The following is a 23,964-nucleotide window of genomic DNA, read 5'->3' on the forward strand; positions in this document are numbered from 1 at the left end:
AGCCTAGGCCCAGAACGGTGCTTGGTACATAGTAAGCGCTTAACAAATACCATTATTATTATTATTATAATTATTACAGCACGGCGGAGCGGCGAGGGGGAGCAAGACCGTAAGACCCTTCTCGACTGTGAGCCCGCTGTTGGGGACGGACCGTCTCTATACGTTGCCAACTGGTACTTCCCAAGCGCTTAGTACAGCGCTCTGCACTCTGTAAGCGCTCAATACGACTGAATGAATAATAATAATAATAATGAATGAATAATAATGAATAATAATAATGATTAGACTGTGAGCCCACTGTTGGGTAGGGACTGTCTCTCTATGTTGCCAATTTGTACTTCCCAAGCGCTTAGTACAGTGCTCTGCACATAGTAAGCGCTCAATAAATACGATTGAGGATGTAAGCGCTCAATAAATACGACTGAATGAACGACTGAATAATAATAATGATGATGATGGCATTTATTAAGCGCTTACTATGCGCCAAGCACTGTTCTAAGCGCTGGGGAGGTTACAAGGTGATCAGGCTGTCCCTCGTGGGGCTCACGGTCTCAATCCCCATTTTCCAGATGAGGTCACTGAGGCCCGGAGAAGTGAAGCGACTTGCCCAAAGTCACCCAGCTGACAAGTGGTGGGGCCGGGATTTGAACCCAATCAACCTGATCACCTTGTCACCTCCCCAGCGTTTAGAACAGTGCTTTGCACATAGTAAGCGCTTCATAAACGCCATCAGTATTAGTATTATTATTAGTAGTAGTAGTATTACTATTATTAGTATTATTATTATTATTATTATTACAAGACCACAGAATAAGCGCTTAATAAATGCCATCATTATTAGTAGTAGTAGTACTTAGTAGTACTTAGTACTACTACTACTACTAAGTACTTAGTAGTACTTAGTAAGTGCTTAACAAATACCATCACTATTATTATTATTAGTTGATCGATCAGCTCCATCGATGGTATTTTCTGCACGCACAGCACTGTACTAAACGCTTGGTGGGGTCTAATACAACGGGGTTGGCAACCTAAGGTCCCCGTGACTGCCCCGGGGAGCGGGTAGGGGCGAGACACGTCGGTTGGGGTCAGTTTGAGGGGCGTCACGGTAGGGACCGTCTCTATATGTTGCCAACTTGTCCTTCCCAAGCGCTTAGTACAGTGCTCTGCGCACAGTAAGCGCTCAATAAATACGACTGATTGATTGATTTGGGGGCTGGAGGGTGGGCGCGCCTCTCTCCACGTCTCCCCGCCTGGGCTGCCATCCTGTCTCTTAATAATAATAATAATGATGGTGTTTATTAAGCGCTTACTATGTGCCAAGCACCGTTCTAAGCGCTGGGGAGGTGACAAGGTGATCAGGTTGTCCCGCGGGGGGCTCACGCTCTTCATCCCCATTTGACAGATGAGGGAACTGAGGCCCAGAGAAGGGAAGCGACTGGCCCAAAGTCACCCAGCTGACAACGGGGGGAGGCGGAATTTGAACCCGCGACCTCTGACTCCAAAGCCCAGGCTCTTTCCACCGAGCCACGCTGCTTCTTCCCCTGCCACCCCGTCTCTGGCCGGGGCGGTGAACGTGGGCCCTGGGGCTGAGCGGGGATTGGCGGAGGACTGGGCAGCGTTGGCAGGGCGGGTTCCAGCCCATCCAACTTCCCGAGCGCTTAGTACAGTGCCCTGCACACAGTAAGCGCTCAATAAATACGATTGAATGAATGAATGAATGAATGAATGAATGAATGAATGAATCCACCCAATCCTCCCAGCAGCGTGATGGGCGGCCCGGGGATGCCCACTCTGTCCGCAGCCCTCCGCCCCGCTTCCTCTCTTGCGAAAGGGCTGGGCACAGGGTGGAGGGGAGGGGTCCTGGGCAGTGCCAGCTGGGCACCCTGGAGCAGCAGAAGACGGATCTGGGCACAGGGCAGAGGGGAGCAGTCCTGGGCAGTGCCAGCTGGGCACCCCGGAGCAGCAGAAGAGGGATCCGGGCACAGGGCAGGGGGGCGAAGGGAGCAGTGCTGGGCACCCCAGAGCAGCAGAAGAGGGATCTGGGCACAGGGTGTGGGGGGTGAGTGGTCCTGGACAGTACCAGCTGGGCACCCCAGAGTAGAAGTCCCGGGCAGTGCCAGCTGGGCACCCTGAAGCAGCAGAAGAGAGATCGGGCAGTGCCAGCTGGGCACCCCGGAGCAGCAGAAGAGGAATCCGGGCACAGGGCAGGGAGGGGAGAAGTCCTGGGTAGTGCCAGCTAGGCACCCCGGAGCAGCAGAAGAGGGATCCGGGCACAGGGCAGGGTGGGGGGGAGGGGACTGGTCCTGGGCAGTGCCAGCTGGGCACCCCGCGGCAGCAGAAGAGGTATCTGGGCACAGGGTGTGGGGGGGGAGTGGTCCTGGGCAGTGCCAGCTGGGCACCCTGGAGCAGCAGAAGAGGGATCTGGGCACAGGGCAGAGGGGAGCAGTGGTCCTGGGCAGTGCCAGCTGGGCACCCCGGAGCAGCAGAAGAGGGACCCGGGCACAGAGCTGGGAGGGGGGAGAGGGAGCGGTCCTGGGCAGTGCCAGCCGGGCACCCCGTTGCAGCAGAAGAGGGATCCGGGCCCAGGGCAGGGGGCGAGGAGGGGAGCGGTCCCGGGCAGTGCCAGCTGGGCAGCCCCCTCGGAGCAGCAGAGGAGGGAGCCGGGCATTTCTAAGGGCGCGCGTGGGGCGGGCAGGGGGGATGGCAGCCGTTGCGGCCTTGGCGGGGTGGAGCCCGTTTTAAAGCCCGGATTGCTGAAATTGAGGAAATTCCTGGCTGGGGGCCGGGCCCCGCCAAGCCGCGCCACCGCACAGCTGCCAACACACTCTGCAACTGGCTAAACGCTCCCAGCTGGGAGCCCCACGACGGACCCCCTACACAAACACACACACACAACACCTACTATCCCAAATCAGCACACACATACACACCCTTGTCACACAGACGGGCACACGTACCCACTTTAGAGACAAGCTCATCTGCCAAGGAAGTCCCCGCGCACACAGCCACCCACCTCAGTTACTACACACACACACAAAAACACGTGGCACCCCCTACTAGCACACACACACACACACACACCCATCAGAGATGGGCACCCATCTCTGTGCCCACGTTACAGACAAACTCACCTGCCAAAGAAGCCGCTGCCCACACGGGCCACCACCCCCAGCTCCTACACAAACACACACACACACACACACAAACACATGGCACCCCCTACTAGCAGACACACACACCCATCACACAGAGACAGGCACTCATGCCCATGTTACAGACAAACTCACCTGCCAAAGAAGCCCCTGCCCACTGGGGCCACCACCCCTGGCTCCTACACAAACACACATACATACACAAACACATACAAAAAAAAAAAACTTGGCACCCCCTACTAACGGGGACACACACTCACACACACACACACACACACAACCCCATCACATAGAGACACACACCCACATTAGAGCTAAACTCACATGCCAAGGAAGTCCCTGCCCACAGCCGCACCCCTCAGCTCCTACACACATACACACACACACACACACACACACACACCCCACCCCCCCCCATCAAAAAGAGACGGGCACAAGTGCCCACGTTAGAGACAAACTCACCTACCAAGGAAGCCCCTGCCCATGCAGGCCACCACCCCCGGCTCCTACACAAACACACATATACACACACACACACAACCCCATCACATACACACACCCACATTAGAGACAAACTCACCTGCCAAGGATGCTCCTGCCCACAGCCACCCGCCTCAGCTCCTACACATATGCACACACACACACACACACAAAAAACACACCTGGCACCCCCTACTAGCAGACACACACACACACACACACACACACACACACACACATCACACAGAGATGGGCACACATGCCCACGTTAGAGACAAACTCACCTGCCAAAGAAGCCCCTGCCCACAAAGCCACCCCCCTCAGCTACTACACACACACACACACTCACACACAAAAACACCTGGCACCCCCTACTAGCCGACACACATACGAACACACAACTCCATCACACTGAGAAGCAGCGTGGCTCAGTGGGAAGAGCCCGAGCTTGTGGGTTCAAATCCCGGCTCCGCCGCTTGTCAGCTGGGTGACTTTGGGCAAGTCACTTCACTTCTCTGGGCCTCAGTTACTTCATCTGGAAAATGGGGATGAAGACTGGGAGCCCCCTGTGGGACCACCTCATCACCTTGTAATAATAATAATAATGGCATTTGTTAAGCGCTTACTACGTGCAAAGCACTGTTCTAAGCGCCGGGGAGGTTACAAGGTGATCGAGGTTGTCCCACGTGGGGCTCCCAGTCTTCATCCCCATTTTACAGATGAGGGAACTGAGGCCCAGAAAAGTTAACCTTGTAACCTCCCCAGCGCTTAGAACAGTGCTTTGCACATAGTAAGCGCTTAATAAATGCCATTATTATTACTGTTATTAAGTGACTCGCCCATTATTAGTATTACAAGGTGATCAGGTTGTCCCACGGGGGGCTCCCAGTCTTCATCCCCACTTTACAGATGAGGGAACTGAGGCACAGAGAGGTTAACCTTTTAACCTCCCCAGCGCTTAGAACAGTGCTTTGCACATAGTAAGCGCTTACTAAATGCCATTATTATTATTGTTAAGTGACTCACCCATTATTAGTATTACAAGGTGATCATGTGTCCCACGAGGGGCTCCCAGTCTTCATCCCCATTTTACAGATGAGGGAACTGAGGCCCAGAGAGGTTAACCTTGTAACCTCCCCAGCGCTTAGAACAGTGCTTTGCACATAGTAAGCGCTTAATAAATGCCATTATTATTATTATTATTAAGTGACTCGCCCATTATTAGTATTACAAGGTGATCAGGTTGTCCCACGAGGGGCTCCCAGTCTTCATTCCCATTTTACAGATGAGGGAACTGAGGCCTAGAGAAGTTAACCTTGTAACCTCCCCAGCGCTTAGAACAGTGCTTTGCACATAGTAAGCGCTTAATAAATGCCATTATTATTACTGCTATTAAGTGACTCGCCCATTATTAGTATTACAAGGTGATCAGGTTGTCCCACGAGGGGCTCCCAGTCTTCATCCCCACTTTACAGATGAGGGAACTGAGGCACAGAGAGGTTAACCTTTTAACCTACCCAGCGCTTAGAACAGTGCTTTGCACATAGTAAGCGCTTACTAAATGCCATTATTATTATTGTTAAGTGACTCACCCATTATTAGTATTACAAGGTGATCATGTGTCCCACGAGGGGCTCCCAGTCTTCATCCCCATTTTACAGATGAGGGAACTGAGGCCCAGAGAGGTTAACCTTGTAACCTCCCCAGCACTTAGAACAGTGCTTTGCACATAGTAAGCGCTTAATAAATGCCATTATTATTATTGTTATTAAGTGACTCGCCCATTATTAGTATTACAAGGTGATCAGGTTGTCCCACGAGGGGCTCCCAGTCTTCATTCCCATTTTACAGATGAGGGAACTGAGGCCTAGAGAAGTTAACCTTGTAACCTCCCCAGCGCTTAGAACAGTGCTTTGCACATAGTAAGCGCTTAATAAATGCCATTATTATTATTGTTATTAAGTGACTCGCCCATTATTAATATTACAAGGTGATCCCAGTCTTCATCCCCCTCCCCACAGCACCTGTATATGTGTTTGTACATATTTATTACTCTGATTTATTTTACTTGTACATATTTATTCTATTTATTTTATTTTGTTAATATGTTTTGTTTTGTTCATTCATTCATTCATTCAATTGTATTTATTGAGCACTTACTGTGTGCAGAGCCCTGTACTAAGCGCTTGGGAAGTACAAGTTGGCAACATATAGAGACGATCCCTACCCACCAGTGGGCTCATTTATTGAGCGCTTACTATGTGCAGAGCACTGTACTAAGCGCTTGGGAAGTACAAGTTAGCAACATATAGAGACGATCCCTACCCACCAGTGGGCTCATTTATTGAGCGCTTACTATGTGCAGAGCACTGTACTAAGCGCTTTTGAGAAGTCTGTCTCCCCCTTCTAGACCGTGAGCCCGCTGTTGGGTAGGGACCGTCTCTAGATGTTGCCAACTTGGACTTCCCAAGCGCTTAGTCCAGTGCTCTGCACACAGTAAGCGCTCAATAAGTACGACTGAATGAATGAATGAATCCCCATTTTACAGATGAGGGAACTGAGGGCCAAAGAAGTGAAGTGACTTAATAATAATAATAATAACGATGATATTTGTTAAGCGCTTACTATGTGCAAAGCACTGTTCTAAGCGCCGGGGAGGTTACAAGGTGATCAGGTTGCCCCACGGGGGGCTCACAGTCTTCATCCCCATTTGACAGATGAGGGAACTGAGGCCCGGAGCAGTGAAGTGACTTGCCCAAAGTCACCCAGCTGACAGTTGGTGGAGGTGGGATTTGAACCCATGACCTCTTACTCCAAAGCCCGGGCTCTTTCCACTGAGCCACACTGCTTCTGTCCCTTGCCTCCCCCGAGCCCCCAAGCCTGCACCCCCTCACCCAAGACCCTGGGCTGGGTGGGGGGGATCCCCAAGACCCCCCGGGACCCCCCCAAAATGTGTTGCCACACCACCTCTCCAGGTGCAGAGACAGACACACAAACACACACACACACACTCTGGGACACTTTCTACCCCCCAAAATATTTTTTCTTTCCAAAGGTCTACACCCCTCCATCCTGCACCTCCAGAAATCACACTGGCATGCAAAAAGGGGCAAACACCCCCCCAACACACACACACAACTTTTCTTCATTCCCCCCCCATCCACCTCGCCCCGAAGTTCTGAGACCAGGCCTGTATCCCCCCCCCCAAGAATTACAAACAAGGTGCGGCATGCACACACCCACACTCCCCCCCCACACACACACCCAGACACACACACACAACTTTTCTTCATCCCCCACCCTTCCTGAGGTTCTGTGACCAGGCCCATCTTCCCCCCAAGAATTACAAGCGGGGTGCACAGACCCCCCCATACACAACCACACAACTTTTCTTCACCCCCCACCCTCCTCCCTGAAGTTTTGAGACCAGGCCTGTCTTTCCCGCAAGAATTACAAACAAGGTGCGGCGTACACACACCCACACCCAAACCCCCACACACAAACACCCAACTTTTCTTCATCTCCCACCCTCCTCCCTGAGGTTCTGAGACCAGGCCTGTCTTCCCCCCAAGAATTACAAGCAGGGTGCGGGGTACACGGACCCACACACATACACACACAAACACACAACTTTTCTTCATCCCTCCCACCCCCACCAACTGAAGTTCTGGGACCAGGCCCGTCTTCCCCCCCAAAATTACAAGCAGGGTGCGGGGTGCACAGACACCCCCCCACACACACATACAAACACACAACCTTTCTTCATCCCCCCACCCTCCTCCCTGAGGTTCTGAGACCAGGCCCGTCTTCCCCTCCAAGAATTACAAGTAGGGTGCGGGGTGCACAGACACACACACACACACACACACACACACACACACACACAAACACACAACATTTCTTCATTCTCCCCCCCCCCCCCCCCCCCCCCCCCAAGAAGTTCTGAGACCAGGCCCGTCTTCCCCTCCAGAATTACAAGCAGGGTGCGGGGTGCACAGACACACACACCCACACCCACACACACAAATACACAACTTTTCTTCATCCCCCACCCTCCTCCCTGAGGTTCTGAGACCAGGCCCGTCTTCCCCCCAAGAATTACAAGCAGGGTGCGGCCTGCATAGACACACACACACACAAACACACAACTTTTCTTCATCCCCCACCCTCCTCCCTTAAGTTCTGAGACCAGGCCCGTTCTCCCCCCAGGAATTACAAGTAGGGTGCGGCGTGCACAGACCCGCACCCACACACACAGACCCACACCCACACCCACAGACCCACACCCAGAGTCACTGAGGGGGCACAGGATATACACTCACACAGTCAGTCGGCTCACATCACTTTCCTCCCCGTTGGCCCCCACCCGCGGCGGACACACACACACACACACACACACACACACACACGCCCTGCAGGACTCACGCCACAAACATCCACAAAAGCAAATCGTACACACACAACTCCCCCCCCACACACACACAACCACAACCGCCCTCGCCCCCGGGGACGCGGACACACAACAACACAGCACAACCCGCGGACACACAAACTTCCCAACCGGGGCCTGGCGCCACCGGACCGCCCCCCCCACAAACACACACACACACACACAAACACCCCCAGGGCCATCCCACACCTATTAACCCCTGCCTCCCCCGTCTCCCCACCTACGACCCCCCCACCACCACCACTGAAGGATACACACATCCCGGGTCACAAAGTGACTCTCCCGACTGTGTGTTTTGAAGGTGTCAGGTCCTAGTGTGTGTGTGCCTGGGCGGGGGGGGGTGTCAGGTCCTGGGATGTGTGTGGGGTGTGTGTGTGTGTGTGTGTGTGTGTGTTTTGAAGGTGTCAGGCCCTGGTGTGTGTGTGTTTTGGGGGGGTGTCAGGTCGTGTGTGTGTGTGTGTGTGTGTGTGTGTGTGTGTGTTTTGAAGGTGTCAGGTCCTGGGATGTGTGTGTGTGTGTGTGTGTGTGTTTTGAAGGTGTCAGGTCCTGGGATGTGTGTGTGTGTGTGTGTGTGTGTGTGTGTTTTGAAGGTGTCAGGTCCTGGGGTGTGTGTGTGTGTGTGTGTGTGTGTGTGTGTGTGTTTTGAAGGTGTCAGGTCCTGGGATGTGTGTGTGTGTGTGTGTGTGTGTGTGTGTTTTGAAGGTGTCAGGTCCTGGGATGTGTGTGTGTGTGTGTGTGTGTGTGTGTGTTGAAGGTGTCAGGTCCTGGGATGTGTGTGTGTGTGTGTTTTGAAGGTGTCAGGTCCTGATGCGTGTGTATGTGTGTGTGTGTGTGTGTGTGTGTGTTGGGGGGGGTCAGGTCCTGGGATATGTGTGTGTGTATGTGCGTGTGTTTGGGGGGGGTGTCAGGCCCTGGGATGTGTGTATGTGTGTGTGTTTTGAAGGTGTCAGGTCCTGGGATGTGTGTATGTGTGTGTGTTTGGAAGGTGTCAAGTCCTGGGATGTGTGTGTGTTGTGTTTGGGGGGGGGGTGTCAGGTCCTGGGATATGTGTGTGTGTGTGTGTGTGTGTGTGTGTGTGTGTGTTTTGAAGGTGTCAGGTCCTGGGTGTGTATGTGTGTGTGTTTGGGGGGGTGTCAGGTCCTGAAGCCCCCCAAGCGCCCCCAGCCCCGGCCCGCCGGACCCACAACCGCCCCCTCCCCAAATACGCGCGCGCACACACGCACACACATACACACACACGGTTGCGTCCCAATTCGGGTCCCCCTCCGGCCCCCCCCAGCCCCTCATTCCGGGATTTAAAGGGCCAGGGCCGGACCCCCCCCGCCCCCCCCCCGCCGCCCACCTACATTTCGGCCAGGAGAAGGGTTCGAATCCGGCGGCGAAGCAAGGGCCGGCCCCGTGGTTGCGCAGCGGGAAGGCGTCCATGCAGTCGTACATGGCGGGGGGCGCCGGGGGGGCGCCGGGGACCCCCGGGGGCCCCCTCCCCTCCCCCTCCCCCAGCGGCTCCCCGCTCCCGGGGAGGGGGCCAGTCTAGTGCCCCGCCGCGGGCCGCATGGACGCCGTCTGGTTGGGGAGGAGAGGGGGGAGCGCAAGCCGCTCGGGAAACACAGCGGCGGCGGCGGCGGCAGCGGGCCGCACCGGGGAGGCCTTTTGCAAAAAATAAAACCAGCTTAGGCCGGGGGGAGGGGTGGAGCCAACGGGGGGCGGGCGCCGGGACCAACACACACACACACCACACATATGCACGCCCAGGCGCGCGCCGGAGCCCTGCACGGGAGCTTCTGCACGCCCGTGCACGTGCATGCATGCGCGGCATGTGCATTTGGGCCCCTGCACGGACGTGCAAGCGCGGTGAGCCTCCTGCACGCCTGCACCGGCAGGGAAGCGCGGTGAGGCTCCTGCACTTGTGCACGGGAGGGCCTGCGTGTGCATAGAGGCTCCTGCACGGGCGTGCATGCATGGGGGCCCCGGGGTGGGTCTGCAGGCCCACGCCCGTCTCCCCTCCCCCCTCCCGGGTTTTCTGCCCCGCGCGAGCTGGGGAACCCCGGGGGCCGGGGCGCTCCCCCCGCGCATGCGCGCACGCCCGGCGGAGGTTGGCCTCGCGCCACTCCCCCGAGCCCCCGCCCCCCCTTTGCTCCCCACTGCGCCTGCGCAGTGGGGGAGCCGGGGCACATTCCTGCGGCTGGGCGCGCGCCGCCCCCGCCCTCCCTGCCCGGGGCGTTCCGTGCGCATGCGCGCGCGCGCGCCCGGCGTGAACTCTCCGGGAACCCCCCTCGGGGCGGGCGCGCTCACCTCCCCCTGACCCGGCCCCGCCCCGCCCCGCCCGTCCCGCCCACCGGCCATTAACCGAACCCTCCGTCCGTCGTCCCCTCAGAGCCGCCCCCCACCCCTTCAGCCGTCGACTCGCCGCCACCAACTTCCTCTTTCGTCTGCCCCCGCTAACCCTCGGAGGTCCTAAAGACCCCCTCGGGGCTGCTCTGTGCCCCCCACTTTGCGCCCCTCCCCCGGAGGCCCTGGCCGACTTGCCCCTGGGGGGATTATGGCCCCTCACAGGACCCCCCCCCCCGTTTGGTGCCCCCATAGCGCGGCCCCTCCGAGGGGCCTGAAGGGGCCCCTCCCCTGAGGCGATTAAAGGCCCCTCGCAGGACCCCCCCCACGTTTGGTGCCCCAGCTGCCCCTCTGAGGTGGCTTTCGGGTGGCAGGGCCCGAAGGGGTACATCCCCTGAGGCGATTACAGGATCCCCTCTCCTTTCCCCCTGACTTGGTGCCCCATAGCGCTGCCCCTCCGAGGTGGCTTCCGGGTGGCAGGGCTCTATCCCCTGAGGCGATTAAAGGCCCCTGGCAGGATGCCCCCCTGTTTGGTGCCCCATAGAGCTGCCCCTCTGAGGTGGCTTCCGGGTGGCAGGGCCCAAAGGGGCACATCCCCTGAGGCGATTAAAGGCCCTTCACAGGACCCCCTCTCCTTTCCCCCCGACTTGGTGCCCCATAGAGCTGTTCCAATTGCCCCTCCGAGGTGGCTTCCGGGTGACAGGGCCCAAAGGGGCCCCTCCCCTGAGATGATTAAAGGCCCCTCACAGGACCCTCCCTCTCCCCCCCCCATTACTTCCTCTCGGCTGTCTGGTGCCCCATAGAGCTGCCCCAACTGCCCCTCTGAGGTGGCTTCCGGGTGGCAGGGCCCAAAGGGGCACATCCCCTGAGGTGATTAAAGGCCCCTCACAGTACACCCCCCCCCCTCCCGGTTTGGTGCCCCAAAGAGCTGCCCCAACTGCCCCTCTGAGGTGGCTTTCGGATGGCAGCGCCCTAAGGGGCACATCCCCTGAGGCGATTAAAGGCCCTTCACAGGACCCCCTCCTTTCCTCCCCACTTGGTGCCCCATAAAGCTGCCCCAACTTCCCCTCTGAGGTGGCTTCCGGGCGGCAGGTGAAGGGACCCCCTCCCCTGAGATGATTAAAGGCCCCTCACAGGACCCTCCCTCTCCCCCCATTGCTTCCTCTTGGCTATCTAGTGCCCCATAGAGCTGCCCCCACTGCCCCTCTGAGGGAGTTTCCCGGTTCCAGAGCCCGAAGGGGCGCCTCCCCCGAGGCGATTAAAGGCCCCTCACAGGATGCCCCCCTGTTTGGTGCCCCAAAGAGCTGCCCCAACTGCCCCTCTGAGGTGGCTTCCGGGTGGCAGGGCCCAAAGGGGCACATCCCCTGAGGCGATTAAAGGCTCCTCACAGGACCCCCTCCTTTCCCCCCCCCCCGACTTGGTGCCCCACAGAGCTGCCCCAACTGCCCCTCCGAGGTGGCTTCCGGGTAGCAGGGCCTGAAGGGGCACTTCCCCTGAAGGGATTAAAGACCCCTCACAGGACCTTCCCTCTCCCCCTCATTGCTTCCTCTTGACTGTTTGGTGCCCCATAGAGCTGCCCCCACTGCCCCTCTGAGGGAGCTTCCGAGTGGCAGGGTCCGAAGGGGCCCCTCCCCTGAAGCGATTAAAGGCCCCTCACAGGATCCCCATTTGGTGCCCCATAGAGCTGCCCCAGCTGTCCCTCTGAGGTGGCTTCTGGGTGGCAGGGCCCAAAGGGGCCCCTCCCCTGAGACGATTAAAGGCCCCTCACAGGACCCTCCCTCTCCCCCCCATTGCTTCCTCTTGGCTGCTTGGTGCCCCATAGAGCTGCCCCAACTGCCCCTCTGAGGGAGCTTCCAGGTTCCAGAGCCCGAAGGGCCCCTCACAGGATGCCCCCGGTTTGGTGCCCCATAGAGCTGCCCCAACTGCCCCTCTGAGGTGGCTTCTGGGCACCAGAGCCCGAAGGGGCCCCTCCCCTGAGGCGATTAAGGGCCCCTCACAGGACCCCCCCCCCGTTTGGTGCCCCACAGAGCTGCCCCTCTGAGGTGGCTTCTGGGTGGCAGGGCCCGAAAGGGCCCCTCCCCTGAGGCGATTAAAGGCCCCTGGCAGGATGCCCCCCCGTTTGGTGCCCCATAGAGCTGCCCCTCTGAGGTGGCTTCCGGGTGGCAGGGCCCGAAGGGGCCCCTCCCCTGAGGTGATTAAAGGCCCCCCACAGGACCACCCCCCCCCCCCCCCCGTTTGCTGCCCCATAGAGCTGCCCCGACTGCTCTTCTGAGGTGGCTTCCAGGTACCCGGGCCTGAAGGGGCCCCTTCCCTGAGGCGATTAAAGACCCCTCACAGGACCCCACCCCCCGGTTTGGTGCCCCACAGAGCTGCCCCAACTGCCCCTCTGAGGTGGCTTCCGGGTGGCAGGGCCCGAAGGGGCACATCCCCTGGGGCGATTAACGCCCCCTGACAGGCCCCACACCCCCCACACCCCCCATGTCTGGTGCCCCACAGAGCTGCCCCTGTGAGGGAGCTTCCGGGTGGCAGGGCCCCGGCGGGGCCGGGGCGGAGGTGGAGGTTAGGCCGGGCCACGTCAGGAGTTGGCCCGGGTGGGGGGGGGCCCGAGCCAGCCAGCCAGCCAGCCAGCCATCCCCGGGCCAACGCGCCAGCGGCTGCGACGCCCGCCCGGAAACCGCCCCCCTCCTCACTCCGGACTCTCCGACCCCCGGAGCCCGGAGACCGGAGCCCGGCCCGGCCAGGCCCGCTCACACAGGGCCGCCCGCCCGGGGACAGGGAGTGGCAGCGGCGCCCAACTCACACAAACACACACAGATAGACCCACACATATTCTCTCTCGCTCTCACACACACACACACACACACAGTTGTGTTGGACGGGTCGGCGACGCTCACACAGGGCCGCCCGGGGACAGGGAGAGGGAGCGGCGCCCAACTCACACAAACACATATATTCTCACACACACACACACACACAAAATTGTGTAGGACGGGTCAGCAACGCCCATACAGGGCCGCCCGCCCGGGGACAGGGAGTAGGAGCGGTGCCCAACTCACACAAACACACACAGATAGACCCACACAAACATATTCTCTCTCACACACACGGTTGTGTAGGACGGGTAGGCAACGCTCACACAGGGCCTCCCGCCCGGGGACAGGGAGTGGGAGCAGCGCCCAACTCACACAAACACACATATTCTCACACACACACACAGAGTTGTGTAGGACGGGTCAGCGACGCTCACACAGGGCCGCCCGCCTGCCCGGGGACAGGGAGTGGGAGCGGCGCCCAACTCACACAAACACACACAGATAGACCCACACATATTGTCACACACACACACGGTTGTGTAGGCCGGGTCGGTGACGCTCACACAGGGCCGCCCAGGGACAGGGAGTAGGAGCGGCGCCCAATTCACACAAACACACACAGATAGACCCACACATATTCTCTCACACACACACACACACACACACACACACAGTTGTGTAGGACGGGTCGGCGACGCTCACACAGGGCCGCCCGGGGACAGGGAGTGGGAGCGGTGCCCAACTCACACAGACAGACCCACACATATTCTCACACACACACACACACACACAGAGTTGTGTAGGACAGGTCGGCGACGCTCACACAGGGCCGCCTGCCCGGGGACAGGGAGTGGGAGCGGCGCCCAACTCACACAAACACACATTCTCTCTCTCACACACACACACACAGAGTTGTGTAGGACGGGTCAGCGACGCTCACACAGGGCCGCCCGCCTGCCCGGGGACAGGGAGTGGGAGCGGCGCCCAACTCACACAGACACACACAGATAGACCCACACATATTCTCTCTCTCTCACACACACACAGTTGTGTAGGACGGGTCAGCGACGGGCACACAGGGCCGCCCGCCTGCCCGGGGACAGGGAGTGGGAGCGGCGCCCAACTCACACAAACACACACAGATAGACCCACACATATTGTCACACACACACACGGTTGTGTAGGCCGGGTCGGTGACGCTCACACAGGGCCTCCCAGGGACAGGGAGTGGGAGCGGCGCCCAATTCACACAAACGCACACAGATAGACCCACACATATTCTCTCTCACACACACACAGTTGTGTAGGACGGGTCAGCGACGCTCACACAGGGCCGCCCCGGGGACAGGGAGTGGGAGCGGCGCCCAACTCACACAGATAGACCCACACATATTCTCACACACACACACGCAGAGTTGTGTAGGACGGGTCAGCGACGCTCACACAGGGCTGCCCGGGGACAGGGAGTGGGAGCGGCGCCCAACTCACACAAACACACATATTCTCTCTCACACACACACACACACACACACACACACGGAGTTGTGTAGGACGGGTCAGCGACGCTCACACAGGGCCGCCCGCCCGCCCGGGGACAGGGAGTGGGAGCGGTGCCCAACTCACACAAACACACACAGATAGACCCACACATATTCTCTCTCTCTCTCACACACACACAGTTGTGTAGGACGGGTCAGCGACGCTCACACAGGGCCGACCACCCGGGGACAGGGAGTGGGAACGGAGCCCAACTCACACAAACACACATATTCTCACACACACACACATATTCTCACACACACACAGTTGTGTTGGACGGGTCGGCGACGCTCACACAGGGCCGCCCGGGGACAGGGAGTGGGAGCGGCGCCCAACTCACACAAGCACACACAAATAGACCCACACAAACATATTCTCTGTCTCTCTCACACACACACACACACGGTTGTGTAGGACGGGTCAGCGACGCTCACACAGGGCCGCCCGGGGACAGGGAGTGGGAGCGGCGCCCAACTCACACAAACACACACAGATAGATCCACACATATTCTCTCTCTCTCACACACACACACACACACACACACACGGTTGTGTAGGACGGGTCAGCGACGCTCACACAGGGCCGCCCGGGGACAGGGAGTGGGAGCGGCGCCCAACTCACACAAACACACACACACACAGTTGTGTAGGACGGGTCAGCGACGCTCACACAGGGCCGCCCGGGGACAGGGAGTGGGAGCGGCGCCCAACTCGCACAAACACACACAAATAGACCCACGCAGACATATTCTCACACACACACACACACACACACACACACACACGAGGTTGTGTAGGGCGGGGTCCCGGCGCGCTTCTAAGAATCTCTGATGCAATGGAACTGGCCCGGCCGGCCCGTGGGGGGGTGGGGCTGGGGAAAGGGCGCGGGGGGGGGGGGGGTAATAATAATAATAATCATAATGATGGCATTTATTAAGCGCTTACTATGCGCAAAGCCCTGTTCTAAGCGCTGGGGAGGTTACAAGGTGATCAGGTTGTCCCACGGGGTGGTGGGGGGGCTCCCGGTCTTCATCCCCATTTGACAGATGAGGGAACTTGAGGCCCAGAGAAGGGAAGTGACTCGCCCAAAGTCACACAGCCGACAAGTGGCAGAGTCGCGATTAATATAATAATAATAATAATAATGGCATTTATTAATCGCTTACTATGTGTAAAGCACTGCTCTAAGCGCTGGGGAGGTTACAAGGTGATCAGGTTGTCCCACGCGGTGGGGGGGCTCCCAGTCTTCATCCCCATTTGACAGATGAGGGAACTTGAGGCCCAGAGAAGGGAAGTGAATCGCCCAAAGTCACACAGCCGACAAGCGGTAGAGTCGCAATTAATAATAATAATAATAATGGCATTTATTAAGCGCTTACTATGCATAAAGCACTGCTCTAAGCGCTGGGGAGGTTACAAGGTGATCAGGTTGTCTCACGGGGGGCTCTCAGTCTTCATCCCCCTTTGACAGATGAGGGAACTGAGGCCCAGAGAAGGGAAGTGACTCGCCCAAAGTCACACAGCCGACAAGTGGCAGAGTCAGGATTAATATAATAATAATGATGGCATTTATTAAGTGCTTACTATGCGTAAAGCACTGCTCTAAGCGCTGGGGAGGTTACAAGGTGATCAGGTGGTCCCACGGGGGGCTCCCAGTCTTCATCCCCATTTGACAGATGAGGGAACTGAGGCCCAGAGAAGGGAAGTGACTCGCCCAAAGTCACACAGCTGATAAGTGGCGGAGTCGGGATTTGAACCCATGACCTCTGACTCCAAAGCCCGGGATCTTTCCTCTGAGCCACGCTGCTTCTCCAAGCAGGGCTGGAAAGGGGCGGGGAGGGGGGCTGGGCCTGGGAAAAGACGGGGGTCGGGACCTGGAGGAAAAAAAAATGATGGTATTTGTGAAGCGCTTACTATGTGCCAAGCACTGTTCTATGCGCTGGGGGAGATACAACAAGGAGATACAATCAATTAATCAATCGTATTTATTGAGCGCTTACTGTGTGCAGAGCACTGTACTAAGCGCTTACAAGATACATGGAGAAGCAACGTGGCTCAGTGGAAACAGCCCGGGCTTTGGAGTCATTCATTCATTCAATTCATTCATTCAATCGTATTTATTGAGCGCTTACTGTGTGCAGAGCACTGTACTAAGCGCTTGGGAAGTCCAAGTTGGCAACATCTAGAGACGGTCCCTACCCAACGGTGGGCTCACAGTCTAGAAGGGGGAGACACAGAACAAAACATATTAACCAAATAAAATAAGTAGAATAAATATGTACAAGTAAAATAAATAGAGTAATAAAGATGCACAAACATATATACATATATGGGTCCAAATCCCGGCTCCGCCACTAGTCAGCTGTGTGACTTTGGGCGAGTTGCTTCTCTGGGCCTCAGTTTCCTCATCTGTAAAACGGGGGTGAAGACTGGGAGCCCCCCCCGTGGGACAACCTGATCACCCTGTAACCTCCCCAGCGCTTAGAACAGTGCTCTGCATACAGTAAGCGCTCAATAAATACGAATGAATGAATGCTCTGCACATAGTAAGCGCTTAATAAAAATGCCGTTATTCATCATCATCATCAATCGCATTTATTGAGTGCTTACTGTGTGGCCAGCACTGTACTAAGCGCTTGGGAAGTACAAGTTGGCAACCTATAGAGACAGTCCCTACCCAACAGTGGGCTCACAGTCGAAAAGACTGTTATTATAAGTTAATTAAATTAATTTAATTATTATTAAAAGACTTATTATACAAGGTGATCAGGTTGTCCCCCGTGGGGCTCACCGGCTTCTTCCCCATTTTACAGAGGAGGGAACTGAGGCCCGGAGAAGCGAAGTGGCGCGGCCAAAGTCACTCAGCTGGCAAAGGGGGGAGCGGGGATTAGAACCCACGACCTCGGACTCCCCAGGACGAGGGGAAAGAAAGGGCAGGTGAGGAGGGGGCTGTGGGGGGCGCGACTTTGGGATGGGGGGGGAAGCGGTTGGGGTTGCTTGGGGGGCGGGTGAGCCCATCTTCTAGACTGTGAGCCCGCTGTTGGGGAGGGGCCGTCTCTAGATGTTGCCGACTTGGACTTCCCAAGCGCTTAGTACAGTGCTCTGCACACAGTAAGCGCTCAGCAAATACGACTGAATGAATGAGAAGGTGTTGGAACTGCTAGGGGGGTAGACAGGGCCTGGAAATGGGTGGGAGGAACGCCTAAAAGGGGCCTAAAAGGTGGGGTCGAGATTGGGGAGGGGGCGTGGGGCTCTTTACAGTTTGGGGTCCCCTCCCCGGCCCCCCTGATGGATCAGACAGGGCCGGACTGCCCTCCAGAAAGTCATTCATTCATTCATTCCTTCAATTGTACTTCCCAGGCGCTTAGTACAGTGCTCTGCACACAGTAAGCGCTCAATAAATACGATTGATGATGATGATGATGAATGAGTGTGCGACAACTACGCTCACCATTATTATTGATGCTCCCATAGGCGACCCTCCCCGCTCGTTCCCCTTGCGGCCTTCCCGTCCTGGGGAGGGGGCGGCGGCACACATAAGCGCTTAGTACAGTGCTCTACGCACAGTAAGCGCTCAATAAAGACGATTGAATAAATGAATGAGTGTGCGACAACTACACTCACCATTATTATTGATGCTCCCATAGGCGACCCTCCCCGCTCGGTCCCCTTGCGGCCTTCCCGTCCTGGGGATGGGGCGGCGGCACACACAAGCGCTTAGTACAGTGCTCTGCGCACAGTAAGCGCTCAATAAATACAACCAAATGAATGAAGCACACACAAACACACGACTCTCCACAGACGACCCTCCCCCACCCCTTCACCTTGCAAAGTCCCGGGGAATAATAATAATGGCGATGGTATTTGTTAAGCGCTTACTATGTGCCAAGCCCTGGGGTAGATACAAGGTAATAATAATAATAATAATGGCATTTATTAAGTGCTTACTATGTGCCAAGCACTGTTCTAAGTGCCGGGGAGGATACAAGGTGATCAGGTGTCCCACGGGGGGCTCACAGTCTTCATCCCCATTTTACAGATGAGGTCACTGAGGCCCAGAGAAGTGAAGTGACTTGCCCAAAGTCACACAGCTGACAAGTGGCGGAGCCGGGATTTGAACCCATGACCTCTGACTCCCAAGCCCGGGCTCTTTCCCCTAAGCCACACTGCTTCTAGGGAAGAGGCGGCGACACAAACATAATCCATACGTACATCGTGGCTCAGTGGAAAGAGCCCGGGCTTTGGAGTCAGAGGTCAGGGGTTCAAATCCCAGTTCTGCCAATTGTCAGCTGTGTGACTTTGGGCAAGTCACTTCACTTCTCTGGGCCTCAGTGACCTCATCTGTAAAATGGGGATGAAGGCTGTGAGCCCCCCGTGGACAACCTGATCACCTTAATAATAATAATAATGTTGGCATTTGTTAAGCGCTTACTATGTGCAAAGCACTGTTCTAAGCGCTGTGGGGGATACAAAGTGATCAGGTTGTCCCATGTGGGGTTCACGGTCTTAATCCCCATTTTACAGATGAGGTAACTGAGGCTCAGAGAAGTTAAGTTACTTGCCCAAGGTCCCCCCTTCTAGACTGTGAGCCCACTGTTGGGAAGGGACCGTCTCTCTATGTTGCCAACTTGGACTTCCCAAGCGCTTAGTACAGTGCTCTGCACACAGTAAGCGCTCAATAAATACAATTGAATGAATGAATGAACACAGCAGACATGTGACTGAGCCAGGATTCGAACCCATGACCTCTGACTCCAAAGCCCGGGCTCTTTCCACTGAGCCAGGCTGCTTCTCCCCAGTGCTTAGAACAGTGCTTTGCACATAGTAAGCACTTAATAAACGCCACCATTTATTTATACATATGCCCGCACACGCACGCGGGTCATTGAGAAGCAGCGTGGCTCAGTGGAAAGAGCCTGGGCTTTGGAGTCAGTGGTCATGGGTTCAAATTCCGGCTCCGCCAATTGTCAGCTGTGTTGCTCTGGGCAAGTCACTTCACTTCTCTGGGCCTCAGTTCCCTCATCTGTAAAACGGGGGTTAACCCTGTGAGCTGCCTGTGGGACAACCTGATCATCTTGTAACCTCCCCGGTGCTTAGAACAGTGCTTTGCACATAGTAAGTGCTTAATAAACACCATCGTTATTATTATTATTATTATTGATGTGTCCTAAACGACCCTCCCCGCCCCGTCCCCTTAGCCCGGGGTGGGGGCACTGCTCTAAGCGCTGGGGCGGTTACAAGGTGATCAGGTTGTCCCCCCGGGGGGCTCCCAGTCTTCATCCCCATTTTCCAGATGAGGGAACTGAGGCCCAGAGAAGGGGAGTGTCTTGCCCAAAGTCACCCGGCTGACGAGTGGTGGAGTGGGGATTAATGTAATGATAGTGATGGCATTTATTAAGAGCTTACTATCAATCAATCGTATTTATTGAGCGCTTACTGTGAGCCCACTTTTAGACTGCGAGCCCCCTGTTGGGTAGGGACCGTCTCTATATGTTGCCAATTTGTACTTCCCAAGCGCTTAGTACAGTGCTCCACACACAGTAAGCGCTCAATAAACACGATTGCTTGATTGATTACTGTGTACAGAGCACTGTACTAAGCGCTTGGGAAGTCCAAGTTGGCAACATATAGGGACGGTCCCTACCCAACGGCGGGCTCACGGTCGAGAAATCTATTCATTCATTCATTCAATCGTATTTATTGAGCGCTTACTGTGTGCAGAGCACTGGACTAAGCGCTTGGGAAGTCCAAACGTGCCCAGCGCTGTTGCCGGGGGTGGGGGGCGGCGACGGGCCCACTTCAGACCCCCATCACACACATGCAGAGACCCACACAGACACACTCACACACATACAGAGGCCCACACAGCCCCACACCACACTTCCCTCCCCGAAATCCAAAAGGTCTCAATTAAGGCGGGCGGCCTAGCCGGTAATTAGAACCAGAAGCTGGCGGGCCCGCGGGGGGAGGGCACGGGGGGATGAGGGGGGGATGGGGGGCTACTTTGGGGGGGACCGGAAGCTGGTATTGAGGGAGGGGACGGGGTGAGGGGCTGCTATGGGGGGGGCCCGGGGGGCACTCCGGGAAACCCAGCGCCCGCGCGTTGGCCTCCTCACGTCACCCGGCCTGGGCCGCCCTCCTCCCCTGGGCCAGGGGGACTCCCAGGGAGGAAGGGGGGCACCGTGCCCGCCCCTTCCCAGCATCCCAGACCACCCCCTCCCTCGCCAGCCAGGGTTGGCACAGGCGGGAGGGGAGGATTGGGAGAGGCAGGGGAAGGGGGGGACTGGTCCTCGTCCTCGCCGTCGTCCCCCCGGCCCTTATTGCAGCAATTAGGCCCATTACCTTCTAGCGTTTCATGAGAACCAGATGTGCCCGGCTGGGGTGGGGTGGGATGGGGGGGAGTGGGTGGGGGGCAGGCTGCTTGACTCACCCCCCCCACCCCCCCCCCAAAAAAAAAACCCCAGCTTGGGCCTCCCGGGCTGGAGGGAGAAGAGGGAGGGGGAGACGGGGAGGTTTGCCCACGAAGGGTGGACCACCCTAGCCAGAGCTCTGGGGGTCTTGGCGGGGGTGAGGGGCCCGGATTGGGGCCGACACTCAGCCCCCAGCCTGGGGTCTCTGCGGGACACGAGGGGGGCTGTGGGGAAGGGGCACTGGAGAAAGGGGACCCCCAGGGTGGGAGGGGGCGCGGGGGAGAGGAGGAACAAGGGGGAAGAGGCCCAGCTGGAGCTGGGGAGGATGGGCTGGTCCTGGGGGGCGGGTGGGACACTTGGGGGGGCGGCTCCCAGCCGGCCTCCCTTCTCTCCCGGCCTCTCCTCTCCCCTCCGGCCTCCCTCCTCTGCTCTGCTCTGGTCTGGCCTGGCCTGGCCTGGTCTGGTCTCCCCGCCCGCCCCGCCGGCCTGGCTTCCTGTTATAATCAAAGCCCCGTTTGTGTCGGCGTCGGCACCGGAGCCCAAGAGGGAGGAGCGGGAGGAGGAGGAGGAGGAGGAGGAGGAGGATCAGGAGGAGAGGAGAAGAAGGAGGAGAAGAAGGAGGAGAAGAAGGAGGAGTAGAAGGAGGCTCAGGATGAGGAGAAGGAGGATCAGGAGGAGTGGGAGAAGGAAGATCAGGAGGAGGAGAGGAGGAGCGGGAGGAGGAGGACCAGGAGGAGTGGGAGAAGGAAGATCAGGAGGGGAGGAGGAGTGGGAGGAGGATCAGGAGGAGGAAGGGAGGAACTGGGGGAGGAGAAGGAGGAGGAGGATGAACAGGAGAAGGAGGATCAGGAGGAGAGGAGGAGGAGTGGGAGGAGGATCAGGAGGAGAGGAGAAGAAGGAGGATCAGGAGGAGTGGGAGAAGGAAGATCAGGAGGAGAGGAGGAGTGGGAGGAGGATCAGGAGGAGAGGAGGAGGAAGGGAGGAACTGGGGGAGAAGGAGGATGAGGAGAAGGATCAGCAGGAGATGGAGGATCAGGAGGAGGAGGAGGAGAAGGAGGATCAGGAGGAGGAGAGGAGGAGCAGGAGGACCAGGAGGAGTGGGAGAAGGAAGATCAGGAGGAGAGGAGGAGGAGTGGGAGGAGGATCAGGAGGAGAGGAGGAGGAGGAGTGGGAGGAGGATCAGGAGGAGGAAGGGAGGAACTGGGGGAGGAGAAGGAGGAGAAGGAGGAGGATCAGCAGGAGAAGGAGGATCAGGAGGAGAGGAGGAGGAGTGGGAAGAGGATCAGGAGGATCAGGAGGAGAGGAGGAGGAGTGGGAGGAGGATCAGGAGGAGAGGAGGAGGAGGGGGAGGAGGATCAGGAGGAGAGGAGAAGAAGGAGGATCAGGAGGAAGGAGCGGGAGGAAGAGGATCAGGATGAGGAGAAGGAGGATCAGGAGGAGTGGGAGGAGGAAGGTCAGAAGGAGAGAAAGAGGAGGATCAGGAGGAGAGGAGGAGGAAGGGAGGAACTGGGGGAGGGGAAGGAGGACGAGGAGGAGGATCAGCAGGAGATGGAGGATCAGGAGGAGGAGGAGGAGGATCAGCAGGAGGAGGAGAAGGAGGATCAGGAGGAGAGAAGGAGGAATGGGAGGAGAAGGAGGATCAGGAGGAGGAGGAGCGGGAGAAGGAGAGGAGGATCAGGAGGAGAGGAGGAGGAAGGGAGGAGCAGGAGGATCAGCAGGAGGAGGAGGATCAGCAGGAGGAGGAGAAGGAGGATCAGGAGGGGAGGAGGAGCAACGGAAGGAGGAAGGGAGGAATGGAAGGAGAAGGAGGATCAGGAGGAGGAGGAGCGGGAGAAGGAGAAGGAGGATCAGGAGGGGAGGAGGAGTGGGAGAAAGAGAAGGAGGATCAGGAGGAGAGGAGGAGGAAGGGAGGAGCAGGAGGATCAGCAGGAGGAGGAGAAGAAGAAGAAGGATCAGGAGGGGAGGGGGAGGAACGGGAGAAGTAGGAGAGGAGGAGGAAGTGAGGAATGGGAGGAGAAGGAGGAGGAGGAGAAGGAGGAGGAGGAGGAAGGGAGGAGGAGGAGGAAGGGAGGAGCAGGAGGATCAGGAGGAGAGGAGGAGGAAGGGGAGAGGAGAAAGAAGGGAGGAGGAGGAAGGAGACGGCTGCAGTTTGATCTTGGAGAGACTCCTTTGCAACCTGGCCTGACCCTCCTCTCTCTGCCTCTCCATCTCACTTTCTCTCTAATAATAGTAATAATGATGGCATTTGTTAAGCGCTTACTATGTGCAAAGCACTGGGGGGGGGGAATACAAGGTGATCAGGTTGTCCCACGTGGGGCTCACAGTCTTCATCCCCATTTTACGGATGAGGTGGCTGAGGCTCGGAGAAGTGAAATGACTTGCCCAAAGTCACACAGCAGACATGTGGCGGAGCTGGGATTAAAACCCATGACCCCCGGCTCCCAAGCCCTCGTGCTCTCTCCACGGAGCCACGCTGCTTCTCTCTGACACATCTCTGTCTCTTTGGGCTTTCCTTTGTCTCTCTGAATCTCAGTATCTCCATCTCTCCGCTCTGTGTCTCTTCATCATCATCAATCATATTTATTGAGCGCTTACTGTGTGCAGAGCACTGGACTAAGCGCTTGGGAAGTACAAGTTGGCAACATAGAGAGACAGTCCCTACCCAACAGTGGGCTCACAGTTCGTGTCCCTGGGTCTCTCTCAATCAGTCGTATTCGCTGAGGGCTTACAGGGTGTACTAAGCGCTTGGGAGAAGACAGGATAATCAATCAATCGTATTTATTGGGCGC

The 23,964-nt window shown here is 57.3% G+C and overlaps 1 protein-coding gene across 2 annotated transcripts in view; it reads right to left on the reverse strand.

Annotated features, from left to right (window-relative positions):
• RARG (retinoic acid receptor gamma) overlaps nucleotides 1-23,964 on the reverse strand; it is a 54,467-nt gene that overhangs the window by 11,204 nt on the left and 19,299 nt on the right. Inside the window, exon 1 of one of the 2 annotated variants that reach the window (XM_038753142.1) lies at nucleotides 9,432-9,512. The exons of the other annotated variant lie outside the window; for it this stretch is intronic. Coding sequence (XP_038609070.1) covers nucleotides 9,432-9,510 — 79 coding nt within the window. The 5' untranslated portion in view covers nucleotides 9,511-9,512. Of the gene's footprint in view, nucleotides 1-9,431; nucleotides 9,513-23,964 lie in introns of those variants that run through there. 2 annotated transcript variants of the gene reach the window in all.

This window comes from Tachyglossus aculeatus, chromosome 10, assembly GCF_015852505.1.
Source record: "Tachyglossus aculeatus isolate mTacAcu1 chromosome 10, mTacAcu1.pri, whole genome shotgun sequence".
Taxonomy (NCBI): Eukaryota; Metazoa; Chordata; class Mammalia; order Monotremata; family Tachyglossidae; genus Tachyglossus; species Tachyglossus aculeatus.